At 39.7% G+C, this 25,973-nt stretch overlaps 1 protein-coding gene and 1 pseudogene across 1 annotated transcript in view; one reads left to right on the plus strand and one right to left on the minus strand.

Moving 5' to 3' along the window:
• COPS3 (COP9 signalosome subunit 3) overlaps nt 1–1,839 on the minus strand; it is a 34,625-nt gene extending 32,786 nt beyond the window's left edge. Inside the window, exon 1 of the mRNA XM_014856351.3 lies at nt 1,644–1,839. Coding sequence (XP_014711837.1) covers nt 1,644–1,698 — 55 coding nt within the window. The 5' untranslated portion in view covers nt 1,699–1,839. The remainder of the gene's footprint in view (nt 1–1,643) is intronic.
• A 6,411-nt stretch (nt 1,840–8,250) lies between these two features.
• On the plus strand, nt 8,251–9,950 carry LOC106840020 (amidophosphoribosyltransferase-like; annotated as a pseudogene).
• Nucleotides 9,951–25,973: the final 16,023 nt, after the last annotated feature.

Consider the following 25,973-nt stretch of genomic DNA (forward strand, 5'->3'; position numbering starts at 1 on the left):
CCAAAAATAAGCATTTCAGTTCATTATCTTTTCCCCAGTTAAATAACCAATGCTGAGTTGAGACAAAATAAAAGCTGGGTCACTATCAAATCCTAAGAGAGTTAACTAGTGCAGGACCAAGGGGAAAGTCATAAGTAAGTCTAAGTGCCACAGGGTGCACTTGAAATGAGCCCAGACAGAGATGTGGTCAATGAAATGTCCTCTAATCAGTAAAAGCTGGAAGTTATGATACTCCCTTCACTTAAGGTCTACGTTAGAAAATTCTGAGGAAGAGCACTTATAAACTCAAATATTTTCTATGCAGTGAACGTGAGGCACAGAGGCCGTGGGCATTGAAAGGATATTTTTCACTGCCTTGTAGACTGTTCCTAAAGCAGTGTCTTGCACAGAGCATACGTACAAAGCTTTCAGATAAGTAATCCCACTTGATGCTCACAGCCCTCCTTCCGTTCTGTAAATGAGAAAACTGGCCCAGGGATATTAAGTGGCTTGCACGCGAAGTGACTGGGACAGGATTCCAATCCAATCTTCTAACCAGGCTACATACCAGGAAGCAGAAACTAAGAGTCTGTGGCATAAATGAGTGAATGAATGGTTTCTTCATTCATAGACACGGCAAGTCTATGGCGTACCTGTGAGCCTGATTTCTATCAATAATAAGGGAAATGAGAGAGGAGCATTTCATTAAGCAGGCTCCATATCAGATCCGCTAAGCCTTACTACAGCGAGGTCGACAGGGCCTCTCCACCTTCCAGGTGAAGAGAGAATCGAGATTAACTTGACAAGTAACGGTCATTAGCAATGATTTGTAACTGTACTTACTGCACCCACATGATAGGCACCGTTCCAAGTGCTTTTACGCGGCTTCTCTCCTCCAATCCTAACTCTGTGAACTGGGGACTTATTCTTATTTTACAGATGAGGAAACAGGGTGGTTAAAGGGGCCTTCAGAGCCAGCAGCTAACTACTTTAATTCTGAGTCCAGGGCTCTATATTCAGGCGATGAGGTCAACGAGCCAAACAGCATGAAAGCTGAGGGCGAAGCAAAAATGGTCACAATTCTACCCTAGACGGAGCCCCACGAGCGAGAGCTCCCTCGGCATTCCGCAGGACTAAAATGGGCGCGCAGGCCGGCAGCCGACGGCCGGCCAAGGCGAGCCTCCAGCCAGGGCACCGAGAGGACTGGCCCGCGCCGCTGCCCGCGGCCTAGTCCGGAGAGGCCAGGCGCGGGGACGGGCGGGCCGGCGCACCAATCACCGCAGGCAGGGAGGCCGCAGGGACCAATGCGCGCTCGGGAAGGCCTCGGCGGAAGTCCCGCCCCCAAACTGTCAAGCGAAGCGCCCGGTGGAGGGGCCCGGCCGGGGGAGGAGGCTCCGGCAGCCCCAGGGAGGGGAGGCGGCCGGGTCGCCGACCCCACGGGCTGGGGGCGGGCATCGGAGCTCTGGAGCGCGAGAGGGCTGGTCAAACTCAGTCGCGCCCGTCCCGCCCTGGTCCACGAGCCGCAACCCCCAGCCCAGCCCCGCAGGCGAGGCCAGGCACCCATGGGGCGGACCCAGCCGTCCGCGCTGGCGGCTGGGGATGCAGGCCCGTCCCCGCGGCCCGGAGGGCCCTCCCAGGCCCAGCCCGGCGGCCCAGGGCCTCACCTTGAGCCGACAGCTGTCGGACACTGTTCACGAACTGCTCCAAGGCAGACGCCATGTTTCCCCCGGGCGGCCCCAGTAGCACAGCCAGCTCGCGCGGGAAAAAGGGGCCGCTCTGGGAGGAGGGGCCGCGGCGCTCCAGCAGAGAGCCTCCAGAGCGGCACGACGTCACTTCCGCCGGCTCAAACACCGCGAGATCTCACCCACCTGGGAACTAGTTACTGTTTCCATGGGAACAGTTTCGCTACTCCCTGTAGCCGGAAGTTAGCTTTATTTTCCTTCCTTCTTCATTCTATGCTCCTGTGAAAACTCTACTTCTATTTAATGGGGACAGGGGCAAAGGAAGAAACTAAACTCATAATTAGGCACATATTTTCCGGATTTTGCTGGGAATGGCCGCCCCATTTTCTACCTGGCAAATCCTTCAAGCCCCAGCTTAATTGCCACCTCTTCCATGAGGTTCTTCCTGTGGGTAGTAGAACATAGACTCTGGAGCAGGCAGGCAGCCTGGGTTCAAATCCCCTTCCTAACACTTAGTAGCTGTGTGACTTTGGGCACGTTATTTGCTCGTCCTTTCCTTTGTTTTCGCCATCTTTGAAATTCTTACAATGACCTCAACCACATAAAACGTTTAGAACAATGTCCAGCATATACAACTATATCTTCATTCAAGAGATATGTTGAATGAATTGCTTTCTCCATTTGGAATTGATCTGTCCCTCCTCCACTTGACACCCAGAAGAGCTTTGTTCCTCTCATGTAGCCACTTTTACGCTGTTGCAGAAATTTGTCTCCATTGCTCTTAATTGGCTTGGACTTCCTTGAAGTCGAGGATCCGTCTTACTCATCTTTGTACCCTCTTTGGGCCTAGCATAGGATGTGGAGCATAGTAGGGACTGAGTAAGTAAACATGCATCTTAAATTTTATCCAACACATATTTCTTGAAATACAATGTGCTGTGCCAGGCACTAGGGATGCACTGGTCAGTAAAAACAGTGTTGATCCTTCTTCTCTGCAGATAATGAACAAATAAAGACCCTGGAAGAAAGGGGTAGTGCTCTGAAGGAATGAAACAAGGTTCTATAAGATCATGCAACAGAGGAAACTGACTTAGCTTGGGAGCGAGAGGGAAGGCTTTCTTGAGGAAATGACACAAACTGCTCTCTGTAGAAAAAGTAGGAGTCAATAGGATAAGGGGCAAGAAATTTCCCTAAGTGAGAGAACAACAGGTGCTAAGACCCTGTGTTGGGAGGTAACATGCTATCTGAGATTGAGGAATCGACAAGAGGTCTTGGTGGTTGGAGGGGAGTGGTATGAGATGGGGCTGCAAGGTAGATAGGGACCACATCAAGTAAGCTGTGTGAAAGATACTAGACTTTTCCCTGAGAAGATTGGGAAGCCAATGAGAGTTTTATGCAAGCCAGTAGCATGATCAGATTTGCATTTAGAAAAGATTGCCTGGTTTCACCTGGATAATTTCAGAGAGCCATTTAGGAAGCTATTGCAGTAGTCAACATGAAATATAATAATAATAATTGTACCTTGCAAGTAGAGATGGAAATAAATTGGTGAATTTGGGATGTATTTAGATGAATGACTTTAACACATGCATTCGAAAATGGAACTGACCCTGAATGCTCTATGGCAGCCTTTGGTCCTCAGTCTTTGATCTCTTGGAACACACAAGACATAATTTAATTTATAGGACATTTCCATGAATGTATTTGGATTTTAATGAGAGCCAAAAATGTCGCAGAGAAGTAAAGCACTACAATAATTCAAAATAGCCACACCCACTAATCGTACTTTAAAATTTGTTGCCTATTTAGATTGTGGCAGCTGTTCTCCAAGTGTGGTTCCCCCACCAGCAGCATCAGCAGCATCCGGGATCTTCCTAGAAATGCAAATTCTTAGACTCCACTGTAGACTTACTACATCAGAAACTCTGAGGATGGTGCCCTGCATCTGAATTTGACAAGCATTGCTGGTAATTCTGATGCACCCTAAAGACGGAGAACATCTGGATTGTGGTATAGAGGAGCCAGGATACAAATTACATTCATTTCAAAACAGCTAAGAGTCACTCCACCCTTCTCTCAAGGAAAAAGAGACTGAAAGAGATATGGTTACAGGGGTGACCTTGAATATATTCTAACTTGTATTTTTTTTAAAGCTAGTCATTTGTAAAATCTGGCAATTGTATGAGACACATAACAGCACAGCAGTGGATGGAGATGCTATATTTAATCATCTGTTCTTTCATTCTTTAACACACATTACTTTGTGTCTAATATGTTTCAAGTCCTGTGCCAGATGCTGGGGATGTATCTGTGAACAAGACAGAAGGCCTTGCTGATATGAAGTTCTGGTTTGGGGAGTAAGACAAGAAGCAAGCAAAGAAACAAAATAACTTCAGATAGTAATACAGTAGTTATGAAGAAAATAAAACATGGTGATGGGGTATAAGAAGGTCAAGAAATGCTTCTGAGACCTGAGAGATGAAGAGGAGCCAGTCAAAAGAGATCTGGGAGCAGAGAATTCCAGACAAAGAGGAACAAAAGCCATGCGTAATGATCTTAAAACCCAAACAAGCTTGGTGTGTTTCTGGAAAAGGAAAAATGCCAGTGTAGCTAGAATATAGTGAGTAAGGAGGATCCTGGTGTGTCTGAGTTGGGCACTGCTTGTCTATAATAATTGTAATGATCACTTACATTTGTCCAGCCTTTTCCGTTTACAAAGCATTTTCAGATCCAGTAGACATTTGTAGATTCGTCACTGAAATATCTTCACCAAGTGAAGTGACTTGAAAGAAAGGAATAGTAGATAATCCTGAAGGGGGAAAACAGTGTCAGGCACTGGTGTGAACACTTTCCACACATTCCATTTCTATCTGGAGATCCACACAGTTCCAGGGAACCTGACTTAGAGATCTGAGTGAGTGACCTAGGGAAACCATCCTGACCTTCCAGCACCATCCCCTCAGGCCACCTGTGGCATCTGACTTAGGCTGATCCCATCATAGGCAAACTCAAGACTTCTGGGAACTCTCTTCCCTGCCCCAGCCCCAGGGGCTTCTGGCAGCCACCCTGGGGCTCTGAGGGGAGCAAGGCTTAGGATGAAGCTTATATCTCAAAACACAGAAAAGAGAGACAGAAAGAACCCAGTCCTATGCATCACTGAGTCCCTGGATCCAGTCTTACCTGAGACCATCCTGTAGCCAAAAAATATGAGCCAACAAATTCCCTTTGTTGTTTAAGCCTTTATTGTATACGTTCATATGGTGTTTCCTCTCACATGTAGCTGCAAGCATCCTGAGACAGCAGTTTAATGCATTGTCCCCACAACAATCCTTCAGGGCAGATTTTATTATGGGAATCATCAGTGCTGTTCACACATATTCCATTACTTTTACTTCCACCCCCTTTGAAGTTAGGTGTGACTATGTGACTTCATTTGGCCAATGAAACACAAGTAACAGTGGTGTGTGTCACTTTTGAGTTGGAGTTTTAAGTACCAGCATGCAATTCCTCGTCTGTTATGGTGAGCATGGAAACAGGGGTTAAGATAGAGCCTTTATCAGCCTGGGTGCCTGCAAGCACCCCTTCCCAACCCACACTGGACGTGTAGTTATGTAACAAATGACTCCAAAACTTAGAGGCTTTTATATGTCAGAAACATTTATTATCTCACAGTATCTGTGGATCAGGAGTTTTGTCACAGTGTAGCTGAGCACCTCTGCCTCAAGGTCTCTCACAGGTTTCAGTCAAGTTGTTGTCCAGGGCTGTGGTCTCATCCGAAGGCTTGACAGTCTGCTTCCAAGCTCATCCATGTGGTTGTTAGAAGGACTTAGCTACTCACAAGTTGTTGGACCTCAGTTGCTTGCTGGCTGTTGGCTGGAGACCTCTCTCAGTTCCTTGTCCCCTGGCCTCTCCATAAGGCCACTTAAACATGCTGGGTGAATTCTCTGAGAGAGAGAGAGAGAGAGAGAAGAGACAGAGGGACAGAGAGATGGGGAGAGAGAGGAAAGGGAGGGGAGGGGAAGAGAGAAGCAACACTGAAGTCACAATCTTTTTGTAACCTAGGTCCAGCCCTAGAGCAGAGGTTTTTGAAAATCATGACTCCCAGGAGGCAGGGCTCACTGGAGCCATTTTAGAGGCTGCCTACCACAATGAGTGAGAAATAAACTTTCGTCAAGCCACTGAGATTTTGGCGATGATTGTTACTGAAGCTTAACCCAGCCTATCCTTATTTGATACAATTTTTATTCTCTGTTGTTCAGAAGAGGAAACTGATGCTTAGAGAGATTTAAGGGTTTGGCCAAAGATACACAGCAGAACTAGGATTTGAACCTTTATCTCTCTGACTCCAGAGCCTGAACTTTTGTTTTATTATTATTTATTTATTTATTTTTAAAGACTTTATTTTTCCTTTTTCTCCCAAAGCCCCCTGGTACTTAGTTGTGTATTTTTAGTTGTGGGTCCTTCTAGCTGTGGCATGTGGGATGCTGCCTCAGCATGGCTTGATAAGCAGTGCCATGTCTGCACCCAGGATTTGAACCGGTGAAACCCTGGGACCCCACAGCAGAGCATGTGAACTTAACCACTCGGCCACGGGGATGACCCCTGAACTTTTATTCACTGTGTATATTGGGCAAGCTCCACGGCAGCTAGGGTCTACAGACCATTTGGGGTGAGAGGGTGAGAAAAAAGAACCCAAACAGAAGCATGCCCTACCCTCTTGTAATCTGCTTTCCAACAATTCTGCATTTCCTACAATATAGTGATCCAAATGATCTGCTTCAAAGTGCCTCCTATTCCCAGATTCACCATCTTTCTTCTGCCATCTTAGCAGGTCCAGGTTTCCACCCACAGCCACATGCAGAATTTCTTTCTTAGGAAGTCGGATAGAATTAAGGACAACTTTTCTGAGACCATTTTGTCAACCCCTTCCTATTACTGATGAGTCACTGAAGGCCAGGGAGGAGGTGTAATTTGCCCAAGGTCCCACAGAAATCTAGTGGCAGAGTCAGGACTATGACCTACATTGCCAGAATCCCAGTCCAGGCTTCTTTTCATGATGGCAAATAGCAATTTGATAGAGATTCTACAAAGCAGATATCAATGTCCTTTATATGTTAATTGCACAAGCTCATCCAAACAAGCTACACATTGTACAGAGCTGGAATGCCAGTCAGGAGCCCTCCTACCTGCTTTCTGGAGGATCTACTCTCCTTTCCTTGCACTTCTACTTTTAAAATTCCAAAAAGTATTTGATTCCTCTAATTCCTCAAACCCATACTCCACTCTCATGCTATGCTGCATCCCATTTTCTCAGAGGTCGAGGTTGTACCACTCAGGACTCTGAGTTGGAAGTGACATAAAGCACAATTTAAACTGGTTTAATTTTAAAAGGGAACTTACCAGCCCATGTCAATGGAAAGTTCAGGGGTACATAGGAGCACCTAAATATATAAAGCAATTATTAACAGACATAAAAGGAGAAATAGAAAGTAACACAATAATAGTAGGGGACTTTAACACTCCACTTACACCAATAGATAGATCCTCCAAACAGAAGATCAATAAGGAAACATTGGCCTTAAATGACATATTAGATCAGATGGACTTAGTAGACATATATAGAACATTACATCCAAAAACTGCAGAGTACACATTCTTTTCAAATGCACATGCAACATTCTCCAGGATAGGTCATATAATAAGCCACAAAACAAATCTCAATAAATTTAAGAACATTGAAATAATACAAAGCATCTTTTAAGACTACAATGGTATGAAACTAGAAATCAACTACACGAAGAAAATTGGAAAAGCGACACGTACGTGGAGATTAAACAAAATGCTACTGAACAACTATTGAGTCAATGAAGAAATCAAAGTAGAAGTCAAAAAATATCTAGAGACAAATGAAAATGAAAATACGACATGCCAAAATTCATGGGATACAGCAAAAGTGGTTCTAAGAGGGAAGTTTATAGTAATACAGGCCTACCTCAACAAAAACTCAAACATCCTAACAGTGCACCTAAAGGAACTGAAAAAAGAAGAACAAACAAAGCCCAAAATCAGTAGAAGGAGGGACATAATAAAAATCAGAGCAGAAATAAATGAAATAGAGACTAAAAAAAATAGAAAAAAATCAATGAAACTAAGAGCTGGTTTTTTGAAAAGACAAACAAAATTGACAAAACTTTAGCTAGACTCACAAAGAAAAAAAGAAAGAAGGCTCAAATAAATAAAATCAGAAATGAAAGAGGAGAAATTACAATGGGTACCTCAGAAAAACAAAAGATTATAAGAGAATACTATGAAAAGCTAAACACCAACAAATTGGATACTCTAGAAGAAATGCATAAATTCTTAGAATCATGCAATCTTCCAAAACTGAATCATGAGGAAATAGAGAATTTGAATAGATCAATCATCAGTAAGGAGATGGAAACAGTAATCAAAAACCTCCCAAAACTAGTGAAGGAATAAGCTGTTGCAGGCATGAGCTCCTTGGGCGTTCGTCCCAGCGGGCAGCTGTTCCTTGGGAGTTAGATCCTTGCTGCAGCAGCAGGTCCTTCCACACACTTTTGGCAGCGACATGGAGCTGGAGGAGTTGGGGATCAGAGAGGAATGTGGCACGTTCGGGTGCATCGCCTCAGGAGAGTGGCCACTCTGGGACTCGTGGGGCTGCAGCACTGGGGTCAGGAGAGTTCTGGTATTGTCACTAGTGATGGGTATTCAGTACCAACATTCAAAACACACACGGGAATGGCTCTTGTAAATCACGTCTTTACTGAAGACAATTTGAAGAAATTATATATTTCAAATCTTGTAATTGGGCACAAGAGGTATGCCACAACAGGAAACTGCGAATTAGAAAATTGTCAGCCCTTTGTTGTTGAACCACTTGATGGGACAAATACGTGGAGATTAAACAAAATGCTACTGAACAACTATTGGGTCAATGAAGAAATCAAAGGGGAAAATAGCTGTGGCACATAATGGCGAATTGATAAATGCTGCTCAATTAAGGGAAAAGCTTCTGCATCATGGTATTGGTCTGTCAAGAAGTTCCGATAGGGAAATGATTACCCAGTTACTGGCATATACCTCACCTCAGGAACAAGATGACACCCCAGACTGGGTAGCAAGGATTAAAAACTTAATGAAGGAAGCGCCTACAGCATACTCCCTGCTTATAATGCACAGAGATGTTATTTATGCAGTACGAGATCCTTATGGAAATCGTCCTCTATGCATTGGTCGTCTTATTCCTATATCTGATATAAATGATAAAGAGAAAAACTCTTCAGAAACCGAAGGATGGGCGGTATCTTCAGAACCTTGTAGCTTTTTATCTGTTGGTGCAAGATATTACCGTGAAGTCTTACCTGGAGAAATTGTGAAAATATCCAGACATAATGTCCAAACACTTGATACTATACCAAGGTCTGAAGGAAAACCAATGGCTTTTTGTATTTTTGAATATGTTTATTTTGCAAGACCAGATAGTATATTTGAAAACCAAATGGTTTATACAGTGAGGTACTGTTGTGGTCAGCAGCTGGCAATTGAACCACCTGTGGATGCAGATTTGGTTAGCACCGTTCTGAATCTGCTACACCCGCTGCTCTTGGTTATGCAGGAAGGTGTGGGCTTCCCTATGTGGAGGTGCTGTGTAAAACCCGGTATGTAGGAAGAACCTTCATTCAGCCAAACATGAAGTTAAGACAACTTAGTGTTGCAAAAAAAATTTGGAGTAGTGTCAGACAACTTCAAAGGCAAAGGAATTGTTCTTGTAGATGATTGGATTGTAAGAGACAATATGACCTCACCCATAATCAAATTGCTCAAAGAATCTGGTGCAAAAGAGGTACACATTTGAGTAGCTTCACCACCAATTAGATATCCATGCTTCATGGGAATAAACATACCAACAAAAGAAGAGCTTTTGCCAATAAACCAGAATTTGAACATCTTGCAGAATATCTAGGAGCAAACAGTGTTGTGTATCTGTCAGTAGAAGGACTGGTTTCATCTGTACGAGAAGGGATAAAACAAAGAATAGAAAGAGAAAATGCAAGATATTATGATTCAAGAAAATGGGAATGGTCATCATAGAAAGCAAGATTTTATGAGTCAAGAAAATGGGAATAGTCTGGAATGTTTTGAAAAGCATGGTCATTGTACAAAGCAGGATATTATAATTCAAGAAAATGGGAATGGTCTGGAATGTTTTGAAAAGAACATTGTACAGCTTGTCTCACTGGAAAATACCCTGTGGAATCGGAATGGTAGCTGGTAGGGGCAGATTTGATATTTCAAGATAGAAAGTTGGTAGAGAAGTTGTAGTGGTTACACCTTACCCGTTCACTGTTACGCAGTTGATACAATGTAAAATGCTACGTGCTTATGTTTACCTTTATAAGCTTCAAGATTTTTTTCTTGGAAAGGTACCAAAGTGTTATGCTTTATTTAATAATCCTAAATGAATATTTTGGTATTATCTAGGAACTTGGATGATCCTTTCAGTTTTATTTAGTAGTTTAGTACTTTGAGGCTACCAGTTATGAGATTGTATACATTTAATTTCAGATCATCAACAGTAACCTAAAGAATACGTAAATTTCTGTTTTAGAGGGGATTGCTAGGTACTTAGGGAAAATTCTTAGAGAATTTTGTGGAATGTTTCTTAAGTTATTGGAATTCAGTATGGAATATTTTCATAATTGAACCTTGCTAATTGCATATGATACAACAATATTGGTATTCTTTTTTTTAGACAAGCATCAGCTAATGTATCTTGTCATAGTGGCATTTGCCAGGTCCATGTTTTAAAGCATGTGCAAGAGGTTAGACTGAGATGGTGTGATGGAAATAGGACAGGTGAGTTAAACATAACATTTCATGCAAATCTTGAATCCATTATACCCCAAAGGTGTCAAGCCTCTAGAGTTCTGATTGTAGTTATGACCTTGGCTTCCCTGTCTAATTTTAGACAAATCTTTAAAAAACAAAAAATACAACCTTTTTGTGCCTCACTTTTCCCCACCTGTGCAATGGGGTAGTTAAATTACTAAATTAAATAATTAATAGAAATGTGAAAAAAAAAAACCTCCCAAAAATAAACATCCAGGACCAGACGGCTTTCCTGGTGAATTCTACCCAACATTCCTACCCTTCTCAAACTCTTCCAAAAAATTGAAGAGGAGGGGAAGCTTCCTAAATCATTCTATGAGGCCAACGTTACCCTGATACCAAAACCAGACAAGGATAATACAAAAAAAGAAAATTGCAGGCCAATATCACTGATGAACATTGACGCAAAAATTCTCAAGAAAATACTGGCAAATCAAATACAACAATACATTAAAAAGATCATACACCATGATCAAGTGGGATTCATTCCAGGGATGCAGGGATGGTTCAACACCTGCCAATCAATCAACATGATATACCACATTAACAGAATGAAGAATAGGGGCCAGCCCCATGGCCTAGTGGTTAAGGTCTGCATGCTCTGCTTTGGTGGCCTGCATTCAGTTCCTGGGTGTGGACCTACACTACTCGTCAGTGGCCATGCTATGACGGCAACTAACATACAAAATAGAGGAAGACTGGCACAGATGTTAGCTCAGGGAAAATCTTCCTCAGCAAAAAAACAAAAGGAAGAATGAAAACCACATGGTCATCTCAATAGACGCCGAGAAAGCATTTGACAAGATACAACATCCATTTATGATAAAAACTCTGAATAAAATGGATATAGAAGGAAAGCACCTCAACATAATAAAGGCCATATACGACAAATCCACAGCAAATATCATTCTCAGTGGAGAAAAATTGAAAGCTATCCCTCTAAGAACAGGGACAAGACAACGATGCCCACTGTCACCACTGTTATTTAACATAGTATTGGAAGTCCTAGCCAGAGCAATCAGGCAAGAAAAAGAAATAAAAGGGATCCAGATTGGAAAGGAAGAAGTGAATCTGTCACTATTTGCAGATGACATGATTTTATATATAGAAAATCCTACAGAACTCACCAAAATACTTTTAGAAATAATAAATGAATATGGTAAAGTTGCAGGATAGAGAGACAACATACAAAAATCAGTTGCATTTCTATACACTAACAATGAAGTAACAGAAAGAGAATTTAAGAATACAATCCCATTTATGATGGAAACAAAAAGAATAAAATGCCTAGGAATAAACTTAACCAAAGAAGTGAAAGACTGTACTCTGAAAACCCCAAACTCGTGGATTGGAAAAATTAGCATAGTTAAAATGTCCATACTCTCTAAAGCAATCTCTAGATTCAATGCAAGCCCTATCAAAGTTCTAAGGACATTTTTCACAGAAATAGAATAAAGAATCCTATAATTTATACAGAACAACAAAAGACCCCAAATAGCCAAAGGAATCCTGAGAAAAAGGAACAAAGCTGGAGGTATCACTGATTTCAAAATATACTGCAAAGCTATAGTAACCAAAACAGCATGGTATTGGCACAAAAACAGACACAGATCAATGGAACAGAATAGAGAGCCCAGAAGCAGGCCCACACATCTATGGGCAGCTAAACTTTGACAAGAGAGTCAAGAACATACAGTGGAGAAAGGAGGTCTCTTCAATAAATGGTGTTGGGAAAACTGGACAGCCACATGCGAAAGAATGAAAGTAGACCACTATCTTTCTCCTTATACAAAAATTCACTCAAACTGGATTAAAGACTTGAATGTAAGACTATAAAACTTCCAGAAGAAAACATTGGCAGGATGCTCTTTGACATCGGTCTTAGCAGCATATTTTCAAATACCATGTCTGACCAGGCAGGGGATACAATAGAAAAAATAAACAAATGGGACTCCATCAAACTAAAAAAACTTCTGACGGCAAAGGAAACCATCAACGAAATGAAAAGACAACCTAACAATTGGGAGAAGATATTTGCAAACCATATATCTGATAAGGGGTTAATATTCAAAATCTATAAAGAGCTCATACAGCTCAACAACAAAAAACCCAACAACCCAATTAAAAATAGGCAAGCGATCTGAACGGGCATTTTCCAAAGAAGACATACAGATGGCCAACAGGCATATGAAAAGATGGTCAACATCAGTAATTATCAGGGAAATGCAAATCAAAACTACAGTGAGATATCACCTCACACCCATCAGAATGGCTATAATTAACAAGACAGGAAATAACAAGTGTTGGAGAGGGTGTGGAGAAAAGGGAACTCTCATACACCGCTGGAAGGAAATGCAAACTAGTGCAGTCACTATGGAAAACAGTATGGAGATTCCTCAAAAAATTAAGAATACAACTGCCATATGATCCAACTATTCCACTGCTGGGTATTTATCCAAAGAACATGAAAACATGAATGTGAAAAGATATACGCACCCCTATGTTCATTGCAGCATTATTCACAATAGCCAAGACTTGGAAACAATGTAAGCGCTCACCAAAGGACAAATGGATAAAGATGTGGTATATATACACAATGGTTATACCACTCAGCAATGAAAAAAGATGAAATCTGGCCATGTGTGACCTTGAGGGTATTACGCTAATCGAAAAAAGTCAGAAGGAGAAAGTCAAATACTGTATGATCTCACTCATAAATAGAAGATAACAACAACAAACACAGAGATACAGAGATCAGACTGGCGGTCACCAGAGGGGAAGCGGGGAGGGAGGAAGGTGAAAGGAGTGACAGAGCACATATGTAAGCTGATGGATTGTAATTAGTCTTTGGGTGGTGAATGTGATGTAATCTACACAAAAATCGAAATATAATGACGTACACTTGAAATTTATATTTTGTTATAAACCAATGTTACCGCAACAAAAAAAAAAAAGTTCAGGGGTGAACTAATTGCAGATTCAGGAAAAGCTGGATCTGGCAATATTGGCTAGCAACCTGAACATTGTCTCCACTTCACTTATGTTTTCTTTCTTTCCATTTCTTTTATAAGAATAAAATTTTTGTTTTTAAATTGAAATATAATTGACACAAAAAATTCCACACATTAAAAGTTTGATAAAATTTGATACATTTTGACTTATGTACACACCAGCAAAACCATCTCCTCAACCAAGATAGTGAATATATCCATCACCCCAAAAAGTTCCCCTGGGTCTTTCTGGAATCTCTCTCTTCCCCATGTTCCCCAATTCCCTGGCAACCATTGATCAGCTTTGGTCACTATAGATCAGTTTGCATTTCCTAGAGTTTTATTTAAATGGAATCATACTGTATATATTCTTTCTTGTCTGGTTTGTTTTATTCACCATAATCACTTAAGACCCATGAATGTTCTGCATTTGTCATTAGTTTGATCTTTTTTTTATTGCTAAATAGTATTCTATTGTATAAGTGGACTACAACTTGTCTATCTAGTCACATGTTGATGAGCACATTTGGGTTGTTCCACTTTTTGGCTATTACAAATAAAGCTTCTATGAACATTCATGCACAAGTCTTCATATGAACATATTTCTTTCCTCTTGGGTACATAGCCAGGAGTAGAATAGCTGGATAATATGGTAGGTGCATGTTTAACTTTTTAAGAAACTGCCAAAATGTTTTCTAAAGTGTCTGTACAATTTTTCATCCCCACCAGCATTTATGAGAGTTCGAATTCCCCCACATCTTTGTCAACATTTGTTATGGTCAGTCTTTTTAATTTTAGCCATGTTAATGGATGTGAAGTGATATCTAATTGTGGCTTTACTTTGCATTTCCCTGATAACTAATGATGTCGAGCATCTTTTCATGTGCTTATTGGCCATCTGGATATCTTCCTTAGTGAAATGTCTGTTTAAATGACTGACACTGCTGTAAATCTTGCAACGTTGTATCTTCATTTTTATTCAGGTCAAATATTTTCTAATTTTTCTTATGATTTACTCTTTGATCCATGTGTTACTTAGAAGTATGTTTTTAGTTTACAGACATTTGGAGATTTTTCAGAGATCTTTCAGTGTTTGATTACTAATTTTATTCCATTGTGGTCAGAGAACATACTTTGTATGACTTGGATCCTTTTAAGTGTGTTGAGGTTTGTTTTATGGCCCAGAATGTGGACTATCTTGGTAAATGTTCCACGTGCACGGGACAAGAATGTGGACTCTGCTGTTGTTATGCGGAGTGTTATAAAAATTTCAGTTAGTCAACTTGGTTGACAGTGTTGTTCAAGTCTTCCATATCCTTAACCAGTTTTCTGTCTACTTATTCTACCAGTTTTTAAGACAGAGATATTAAAATCTCAGACAATAATTGTGAATTCACCTATTTCTCCTTGCAGCTTTATGTACTATAAAATGCTATTTCCTTCATTCCATCTTTATGGTAATTTTTTATACATAATTCACATAACAAAATCCACCATTTAAAAGTTTACACTTCAGTGAGTTTTAGTAAGAAAGAAACCCCATATCTATTAGAAGTTAGTCCTAATTTCACCCTCCCCACAACTGGTGGCAACCACTAATCTACTTTCTATCTCTCCAGATTTCCGTATTCTGGACATTTCACGTAAACGGAATTCTTCATTATGTGGCCTCTTGTGACTGGCTTATTTCATTTAGCATAATTACTTTGAGGTTCATCCATTTTGTAGCATGTGTCAGAATTTCCCTCTTTTTCAAGGCTGAATAATATTCCATTGCGTGGATATATTACACTTAGTTTATCCATTCATCTCTCAGTGGACACTTGGGTTTCTTCTACCTTTTGTCTATTATGAGTACGGCTGCTATAAACATGGGTGTACAGATACCTGTTCAAGTCCTGGTTTTCAATTCTTTTGGGTATGTGCCAAGAAGTGAAATTGCTGGGTTATATGGTAATTCTGTTTTTAATTTCTTGAGGCACTGCCATACGATTTTTCATAATGGCTATACCATTTTACATTTTCACCAGCAGGGTACAAGGGTTTTGATTTCTTCCTATCCTCACCAACATTTGTTATTATCTGCTTTAAAAAAATTTGATAATAGCCACCCTAATGAATATGAAGTGGCATCTCATTGTGGTTTTGATTTGTCTTTCCCTGAGGATCAGTGATCTTGAGCATCTTTTCACGTGATTGTTGGCCATTCACATATATTCTTTTGAGAAATATCTATTCAAGTCCTTTCCCCATTTTTTAATGTCACTTACATTGTTTCTGACAAGAAGTCTGCTGTCATCCTTATCTTTGTTCCTCTGTGGATATTGCGTCTTTATTTTTCTGAAGACTTTTAAGATTTCCTCTTTATCACTGGCTTTCAGCAATTTGATTATGATATGTCTTGGTTTTCCCAAGCGCAAGGACTCCAATCACACATAACATAGAGGCAACAATAGAATTTAGGGGCTGGCCTGGTGGCACAGCAGTTAAGTTCGCACGTTGTGCTTCTCAGAGGCCCAGGGTTCACCAGTTCAGATCCCGGGTGTGGACATGGCACCGCGTGGCACACCATGCTGTGGTAGGCATCCCACATATAAAGTAGAGGAAGATGGGCATGTTAGTAGAGGAAGATGTTAGCTCAGGGACAGTATTCCTCAGCAAAAAGAGGAGAATTGGCAGTGGTTAGCTCAGGGCTAATCTTCCTCAAAAAAAATTAAAAAAAAAAATAGAATTTATAGCACAGAGTTGGAGTTCCTGTAGTCAGGAAGTAGAAAAATATTTGAAGAAATAGTGGCTGAAAATCTTCTAAATTTGATGAAAACTATGAACCCACAGATTCAAGAAGCTCAAAAAACCCTAAATACAACAAGGGTGAAGAAAACTACACCAATGCATATCCTTCTGAGACTGGAGAGTATTAAAGAAATCACAGATATCAAGAAAGTGATGCCATAAAGTTGTGTATGAATTCCTGATCTCATTTTCAGGCAATGCATGTGTGAACTGGAACCTAAATTGCACACCAAAGGGCTTGGGAACTGAACTATGAAGCAGTCTGAGCACGTCTGAGACTGAGCACTGGGTGGTGCACACGCAGAATAGATGCAAACAGGACTGCAACAGCTTTGAAAACTGAATTGACAAAGCCACAGTCCACAGAAGGCTGGCAGGAAATGGTGAATTGAAGCTAACTGGTTTGATTGTCTGCTGAAACAAAGCAAAATAAAAAAAAAATCAACATTCTCTACAGGATTTAAATAAGACTCAGCATTTCATAACATAACATTCATGACAGAATTCAAAATTACCTAATATATTAAGAACCAGGAAAATGTCAAATTCTCACAAGGCAAAAGACATTCATCCTATGTCAATTCATAGATGACACAGTTGTTGGGATTATCAGACAGACTTTAAGACAGTTATTATAACCACACTCCAAGAAATAAGGATGAACACACTTGAAACAAATGGAAAGAGAGAGTTCCAGCAAAAAAATAGAAGATATGAAAAAGAATCAAATGGAAATTTTAGCACTGAAGAACATAAAAACTAAAAAATATGCTGGATAGGATGAATAGTAGAATGGAGATGAGAGAGGAAAGGGTCCATGAACATGAAGATAGTTTGAGATGAACAGCAGAAAGAAAAAAAAAGAAAAAAAGAAAACCAGAGCCATAGGGACCCATAGAAAAATACCAAAAGGTCTAACATTCATGTCCTTGGAATTCCAAAAAGAGAGAAGAAAGAGTACAGTGTAGAAAAAAATGTGAAGAAATAATGGTTAAACACTTACCAAATTTTGCAAAAGAGTTGAATTTACAATTTGAAGAAGATCATCAAACCCCAAATAGGATGAACTCAAATGTATCCACCCCCAGACACGTCATAATTAAACCCCTGAAAATAAAAGACAAAAAAATTGTAAGCAGCCAAAGAATAACAAAGCACTATATATAGGTGAAGAATGTTTTGATTGATTGAAAATTTCTCATCAGAAAACATAGAGGGCAGAAGACAGTGGAACAACATTTTTCAAGTTCTGAAAGAAAAGAACTGCCAGCACATAATTCTACATCCAGCGAAAATATCTTTCAGGAATGAAGGCAAAATAAAGACAGTCTCAGTGGAAAGAAAAGTAACAATTTCTCACATGCAGACCTGATCTAAAAGAAATGCTAAAGAGAGCTCTTCAGATGGACAGGAAAGAATATCAGAGGGAAACTTGGACTGAAGGAAGGGTAAGGGAAATGACGAATATCTGGGTAAATCTAATAGGCTATTTTTATCCTCTTAAATTCTTTAAAATATGTGTAATGATTGAAATCAAAAGTTATAATACTGTCTGATGGGATTTCCACTGTTTGTAGACATAAAATGTGACAATCACAACAGAAAGGAGGAGGGTAAATGGACCTAATGGTGGTAAGGTTTCTACATTCCACCTGAAGCAGTAAAATAGTTACTCCAAGTAGTCTGTGAAAAGTTATGTACAGTAATCCTTAAGGTAATGACTAAAAAGCTATCCAAAGAGATGTAGTCAAAAACTCAATAGATACACTAAAATGAAATACTAAGGGGGCTGGCCCGTGGCTGAGTGGTTAAGTTCGTGCGCTCTGCTGCAGGTGGCCCAGTGTTTCGTTGGTTCGAATCCTGGGTGTGGACATGGCACTGCTCATTGACCCATGCTGAGGCAGCGTCCCACATGCCACAGCTAGAAGGACCCACAACGAAGAATATACAACTATGTACTGGAGGACTTTGGGGAGAAAAAGGAAAAAAAAAGAAAGAAATACTAAGGGGCTGGCCCTGTGGCTGAGTGGTTAAGTTCGCACGCTCCACTTCGGCAGCCCAGGGTTTCACCAGTTCGGATCCTGGGCGTGGACATGGCACTGCTCATCAGGCCACACTGAGGCGGTGTCCCACATGCCACAACTAGAAGGGCCCACAACTAAAATATACAACTATGTACTGGGGGGATTTGGGGAGAAAACGGAAAAATAAAATCTTTAAAATGAAATACTAAAAAAATTCAGATAATCCAAAAGAAGGCAGGTAAGGCAAAAGAGAGGAATCAAAAACAGAGGGAACAAACATAAAAGAAACATGAAATGGTTGACGTAAATCCAATCACATACACAATTACATTAAATATAAATGGTTTAAATACACCAATTAGAGAAGTGAGATTGTGAGAATGAATGAAAAAGTAAATTCAAGTAAATGCTATCTACAAGAAACTCACCTCAAGCTAATGAAAGATAAAAAGTAAAAGAATGGAAGAAAATATGCCTTGCAAACAGCAATTGAAAGAAAGTCGAAGGTGGCTATACTAATATCAGACATGGAAAACTATGTGCAGAGAGCTCTTCATAGCTTGACTTTATTATCCTTATAATGTTTGTAGTTTCTCTAGTGATATATCCTACGAGAAAGTTAACAGGGATAAAGAGGTACGTTACATAATGATGAAAGAGTCAATTCACCAAGAGGGCATAACAATCTTAAATGCATACAAACCTAACACAATTTCAAAATATATGAAGCAAAAATTGATTTAAAAAAGCAGAAATGGACAAATCCATAGTTATTGTTGAAGACTTTAACTTTGCTCTGTAACTGATAGAACAAGTAGACGGAAAAATCAGCAAGGAAGTAGAAAAACTGAACAACACCATCAAGCAAATCGTCTCATTGATATTTATAGAACTCTGCCCAATAACAGCAGCACACAAACTCTTTTCAAGTGCACATGGAACATTCACCAACATATATCATATTGCGTGTCATGAAACAAGCCGTAACAAATTTAAAAGAACTGGAATTATAGAAAGCATGTTCTCTAAACAATAGAATTAAAGAAGTCAAGAACAAAAAGCTAACAGAAGCTTTCCCGATACTTGGACATTAAAGAACACACTTCTAAACAGTTATGGGTCAAATCAGAAGTCTCAAGAAGAATTGGAAAATATTTTGAACTGGGTGAAAATTAAAATACAATATATCAAAATTTGTGGGATGCAGCTAAAGCAGTGCTTAGAGGAAATCGCATAACATTATATTAGAAAAGAAGTTCTTAAATCAACAATCTAAATTTTTAAGAAGACTACAGACAAATATCCTTCATAAACATAGACACAAAAATCCTCAACAGATTACCAGCAAATTGAATTCAGTAATATATAAAAAAGTCACATACCATCACTAAGCAGGGTTTATTCCAGGAATGTATGACTTGTTCACTGTTTGCAAATCAACGTAATCTATCATATTAACAGCCTAAAGAAGAGAAACCATAGAATTATATCAATTAATGGATGCAGAAAATGCATTTACCAATGTTCAACATCTTTTCGTGATTCAAAAAAAACTCTCAGAAAATTAGGCATAGAAAAGAACTCCTTAATCTGATAAAAAGTATCTACAAAAAGGCCACAGCTAACATGATTCTTAATGGAAAGAGCGAATGCTTTCCCCTTAAGGTGGGGAAAAAGATAAGTATGTCCATTCTCACCATTCCTATTCAACATCATACTGGAAGTCATAGCCAATGCAATAGGGCAAGAATAAAAGAAAAAGCAATAAAATTAACAGACTAGAAAAAAATAAATAAATCTGTCCCTATTCACAAACAACAAAATTATCTATGTAGGATATCCCAAGAAATCTATAAAACAGCTTCTAGAACTAACAAGTGAATTTAGCAAAGTTGCAGGATACAAGATCAACATACAAAAATCAATCATATTTACATATAGTAGCAATGAACACTTGGAAATCAAAATTTTAAAAATACCAAAAAGTGAAATACCTAGGTAAAAATCTAACAAAACATGTTCAGGATTTGTATACTGAAAACTGCAGAATGCCAACATAAGAAATCAAAGAAAACAGGAGAGATTTTTTCCATTCATGGATTGGAATATTTGATATAGTTAATAATTCAAATCACTCCAAATTGATCTACAGATTTAGTGCAATTCCACTCAAACCCAGGAGGATTGTTTTTGTAGATAGAGACAAGCTCATCCTACAATTTATACGGAAACCCAATGAAACTAGAATAGCTAAAACATTTTGAGAAACAAATTATAGAACTCATACCAGCTGACTTTATGTCTTACCACAAAACTAGAGTAATCAAGACAGTTTGGTATTGGCATAGGGATAAGCAATGGAACAGCATAAAGAGTCTAAAACGGACCCATACAAATATGGCTGATTGATTTTTTTTACAAAGGTGTAAACTCAACTCAATGGAGAAAGAATAGTCTTTTCATCATATAGTGTTGGAAAATTGGACATCTACATACACACAAAAATGATTTCACACCCATTAGTATGGCTGTTGTTAAAAAATCAGAAAATAACAAATATCAAATATGGTAAATTGGAACCACTGTACATGCTGGTGGCTATATACCCAAAAGAATTAAAAGCAGAGACTCCAACAGATATCTGTGCACACATGTTAATAACAGCATTACTTGCAATAACCAAAAGGTGCAAGCACCCAAGAGTCTATCAACAGATGAACAGATAAACAAAATGTGGTAAATCCATACAATGGAATATTACTTGGCCTTGAAAAGGAAGGAAATTCCAACACATGCTACAACATGGATGTACCTTTAAGATATGCTAAGTGAAACAAACTAGTCATAAAAGGACAAATATTGTAGGATTCTACTTATGTGAGGTACCTAGAGCAGTCAAATTAATAGAGACAGAAAGCAGAATAGTGGTTTCTAGGGGCTGTGGGGAGAGGGGATGGGTAGCTAGTGTTTAATGGATACAGAGTTTCAGTTTGGGAAGACTAAAAACTTGTAGAGATGAATGGTGGTGACGGTTGCACAATAATGTGAATGTACTTAATACCACCAAACTATACACTTAAAAGTGGTTAAAATGGTAAATTTTAGGTTAAATATATTTTACCACAATTTAAAAAAATGAACCCTAACCTAAACTTCAAACCTTACAATAATTAACTCAAAATGCATCATAGATCTTTGTAAAACTATATACTTTTAGAAGAAAACATAGAGCATCTTTGTGACCTTGAGTTGGGCAAAGAGTTCTTAGCTATGACATCAAAATTATAATCCATAAAAGAAAACATAGAAAAGGAAACAGATGAAGTGAACTTCATCAAAATTAAAATTTTTGCGTAGTGAAAGAAGCTGTTAAGAGAACGAAAAGACAATATGTGAAGTCACATATCAGACAAAGAACCTGTATCCAGAATATTTGAAGAAGTGCTAAAAGACAATTGTAAGAAAACAAACAGTGCAATAATTTTTTTTTCAAAAGATTTAAATGGAAGCCTCCCCAAGGAAGATAAAGAGATGGCAAACAAGCACATGAAAAGATGCTCAACATCACTAACCATTAGGGAAATGCATATTAAAACCACAATCAAGTACCACGACTTGCTAGAATGGCTAAAAATCAAACAAACGAAAAAACTCGAACAACTAAACAAACAGAAAGTTGACCAAACCAAATGCTGGAGAGGATGCAGAGGAACTTTCACACATTGCTGTTGAGATGAAAATGGTACAGCCACTCCGGAAGACAGTTCGACATTTCCTTATGTAGCTAAACATACACTTAGGTATATACTGCTAGGTATTTACCACAAATTAATGAAAAAGTCAGTTCACACAAAAATCTGTACCTGAATGTTTGTAGCAGCTGCACTCATAATTACCAATACCTGGAAACAACTCAAATTTCGTTTCAATGGGTGAACGGACATACAAACTGTGGTACATCCATGTCATGGAATATTGTTCAGTAATAAAAAGAAATGAACCACCAATACAGGAAACTTAGATTCATCTCATGTTGAATGAAAGAGGCTAGTCTCAAAACATCACATGCTGTATGGTTCCATTTTTATGACATTCTTTAGAATGTCCATGTGACATTCTATTTTACGTGTGGGCACGTGAAGCAGATCAGTGATTGCCCAGGGTCATGGGCATCGGGAGTGTGTGGCCACAGGGGCAGCATGAGGGAATTTATGGGGAATTGTTCTGTATTCTGGATGTGGTGGTGGTTCCATGATGTACACATCTGTTAAAATTCCTTAAAGTGTACTCCATAAAAAGTCTATAATTCTGTATTTACATTTTACAAATAATAATTTTAAAATCCTAAAAAAATACAAAAGCTAATCAACACTCAAACATCTTAGTATTTAAAAACTTTGAGCCTTTAATTTCCACATAAAAACCAAATGGCCTGTAAATGTTATGGTATCTTCTTCTATCTGCTTAATATCAAAGGAAACTGAAATACATATCCTTAGGGCATAGTATATTTTTTTCTTTTCTGTTTTTTTTGACATATTACTCACATACCATAACCTTTCACTCTTTTACAATTCAGTTGTGCAATTCAGTTGTTCTTGGTAAGCCGCAAAGTTATACAACCATCACTACTATGTAATTTTAGAACATTTTCATCACACCAAAGAGAAACCCCATGCTCATTAGTAGTAACTCCCCATTGCCTCCCACCTCTTCCCATCCCCTGGCAACAACTAATCTACTTTCTACCTCTATGGATTTGTCTAATCTGGACATCACGTACGAATGGAATCATGCAATATGTGACCTTGTGTGTCTGGCTTCTTTCCCTTGCACGTCTTCAAGGTTCATCCATGTAGTAGCATGTGTCAGAATTTCCTTCCTTTTCAAGGCTGAACAATATTCCATTGTTGGATATACCACATTTTGTTTTTCTGTTCCTCGGTTGATGAGTATTTGTGTTGCTCCTACCTTTTGGTTATTATGAATATTGTATAAGCCCCTTTGGACATGTGTTTTCCATGTTCTTGGGTTCGTACTGAGGAGTGGAGCTTCTGGGTCATATGGTAACTCTATGTCTGACTTTTTGAGGAACTACTAAACTATTTTCCAAAGTAGTTGCACCATTTTACATGTCTACCAGCAATATACGAAATTTCTTGTTGCTTCACTTTCTTGCTTGCATTCAGTATTTTCAGTCTTTTCAATTTTAGCTGTTTTAGTAGGTGTGCAGTGGTATCTCATTGCAGTTTAGATTGGCATTTCCTTAACGACCAATGATATTGGTCGTTGAGTGTCTTTTCTGTGCCTACTGGCCATTTGTGTTTGTTGGCCATATCTTCTTCGGAGAAATGTCTATTTATACTCGTTGCCCATTTTTGAATTGGAGTATATATTTGTCTTTTTACTGTTGAGTTGTAGGAGTTCTTTATATATTTTGGACACAAGTCCTTTCCAGACATATGATTTTCAAATATTTTCTCCCATTCTTTGGGTTATCTTTTCACTTTCTTAGTAGAGTTCTTTGAGGAACAAAAGTTTTTAATTTTGATGAAGTCCTTTATCTTTTCTTTGGTTATTTGGGTGCAGTATACTTGAAATACATCCTAACGTACCTTTCCTTATCAGTCAGCTGGCTTCTTTCTCTTTACCCCTTCTGCTTGATAAGCCTCAGCCATAAGGTTTATTGCTGCTCTGGAAGGAGAAGGGCAGATAGCAACAATTAGAACAAAAAGGTCATTTGACTCAAAGTCAGCTTTTTGGTTGAGAGTTCTAAGTTACAAAAGTTCCCTCTACACATTGAAGGCAAAGCCTGGTTTTCTGTCTGAGGTTTGCTGTAAGTCCTATGTGGAGAGAACACTATGGAAAGAAGGTTCCCAGATACCTAGGGAGAAAGGGGAAAGAGCTTCTGGAACTGGGAGGTCGGCACACAGTAGGCCCTCAGTAAATGTAAGTTCTCTGTCCACCCCACCCAGTTGGCAGAAAATCTAGGTTAATGCAGAGACTGGAAGATCCCATGATGGGAAGGATTGATCTGAAGTTGTATGGCCTTGATTCACAGGTCGCCTATGTTGGTACCAGCAGTGTGACGTCACTTCACTTCTCCGAAGCTTTTCCCACCCTGTGAAATGGTGGTGTCTACCTCCTGGGGCCATTGTGAAGATACCATCAGATGAAGTGCTCTGCATACTGTGTGTAAGTCATCGTGATGATAGAAAACAACACGCGAGGCAGTACAACTGATGTGTACTGAGTGCCGACCAGGCGCATGACTAGTTCCAAATGCTTTAAATGTAAATCTCATGTCATTCTGTAACGACTCTAGAGGCAGGTGCTACTATCATCCCCATTTTACAAATGAGGACATTTAATCCAAGCGATGTTTAAAAACATGTCAAAGTATCACAACTGACAAGTGACAGAGTCGGGGCTAAAACCCGGGCAATGAAGTTTGTGCAGAGTTCATTGACTCCCCCACCTTCCAAGGACACTGGGCCCAGGCCCCACACAAAGGACTGTGTCTGGGCTTGGGGCCAAAGATGGCCACTTCGGCCTTGACTCTAAGGCACAAGTTACAAAAAATATGTCCCGCATCATGTTCCTTGTCTGGGCTCACCACCTGACGGGCACCTGACAGAACTTTAGAAACATCCCATCCATGAAAACAAAAACGATAAAAAACACCCCATCCGTGGGAACAAGAAGAAATAACTCAAAATATCCAAATGTCTAAAACTTTGAGTCGGAACCCAGAGAAACTTTGGGATAAAAGGGAGTCACAGGCATAGAATAATTGGAGGTCTCACTGAGGAAAGGACGCTTTGCCTCAGACCTGGACAATCGGCACTCCCACCCGTTGTACAAACTATTGGGACTTCCCTGGCTGATTGTGGCATGGATGTTGTACGTACCGATTTGTTGTTCCCCTTTATCCCTGCTCCTTGTTCTGTTTCCCTTTGTCAATAAACTTGGATTGCTTAAACAACCAAGTAGCCTTGGTGGTACCTGTCATCCTTGCCCTTTGCGGCTGCGGGCAGCAAAGCTCCAGAACCTGCAGCTCAGTCGCTGCTTTACAGTGCAACGACCGACCTTCAATCAAAGCCACTAATGCATGGAGACCATTTCACAGAGCCTGGCACGTGGGAGACACTCAATCAAGGGTAGTAGCATTATGAACATCGTGGCAAATGGAGTCCAACTGTCTGAATTTGAATCCCAGTTCTAACGTTTACCTAGTGTATTAGTGATCTACTGATGAGTAAAAAAATACTCCCATACTTAGAGGTTTGAAACATCAAACATTTATCATCTCACACAGTTTCTGAGTTACAAATCTGAGAGCAGCTGAGTAGAGTGGTTCTGAGCCAGGATCTCTCATGAGGTTGTGGTCAAGATGTCTACTGAGGCTGCATCATTTGAAAGCTTGACTGGGGCTGTAGGACCTGCTTCCAAGACTGTGCGCTCACTTGGCTGTTGTGGGGAGGTCTCAGTTCCTCTCTGGTTCTTGGCGGGAGGCCTGAGTTCCTCATTATGGGGACCTCTCCATAGGGCTGTTTGAATGTCCTCAGATGTGGCGGGGTGAGTGATCCGAGACA

The sequence above is a fragment of the Equus asinus genome, chromosome 13, assembly GCF_041296235.1.
Source record: "Equus asinus isolate D_3611 breed Donkey chromosome 13, EquAss-T2T_v2, whole genome shotgun sequence".
Taxonomy (NCBI): Eukaryota; Metazoa; Chordata; class Mammalia; order Perissodactyla; family Equidae; genus Equus; species Equus asinus.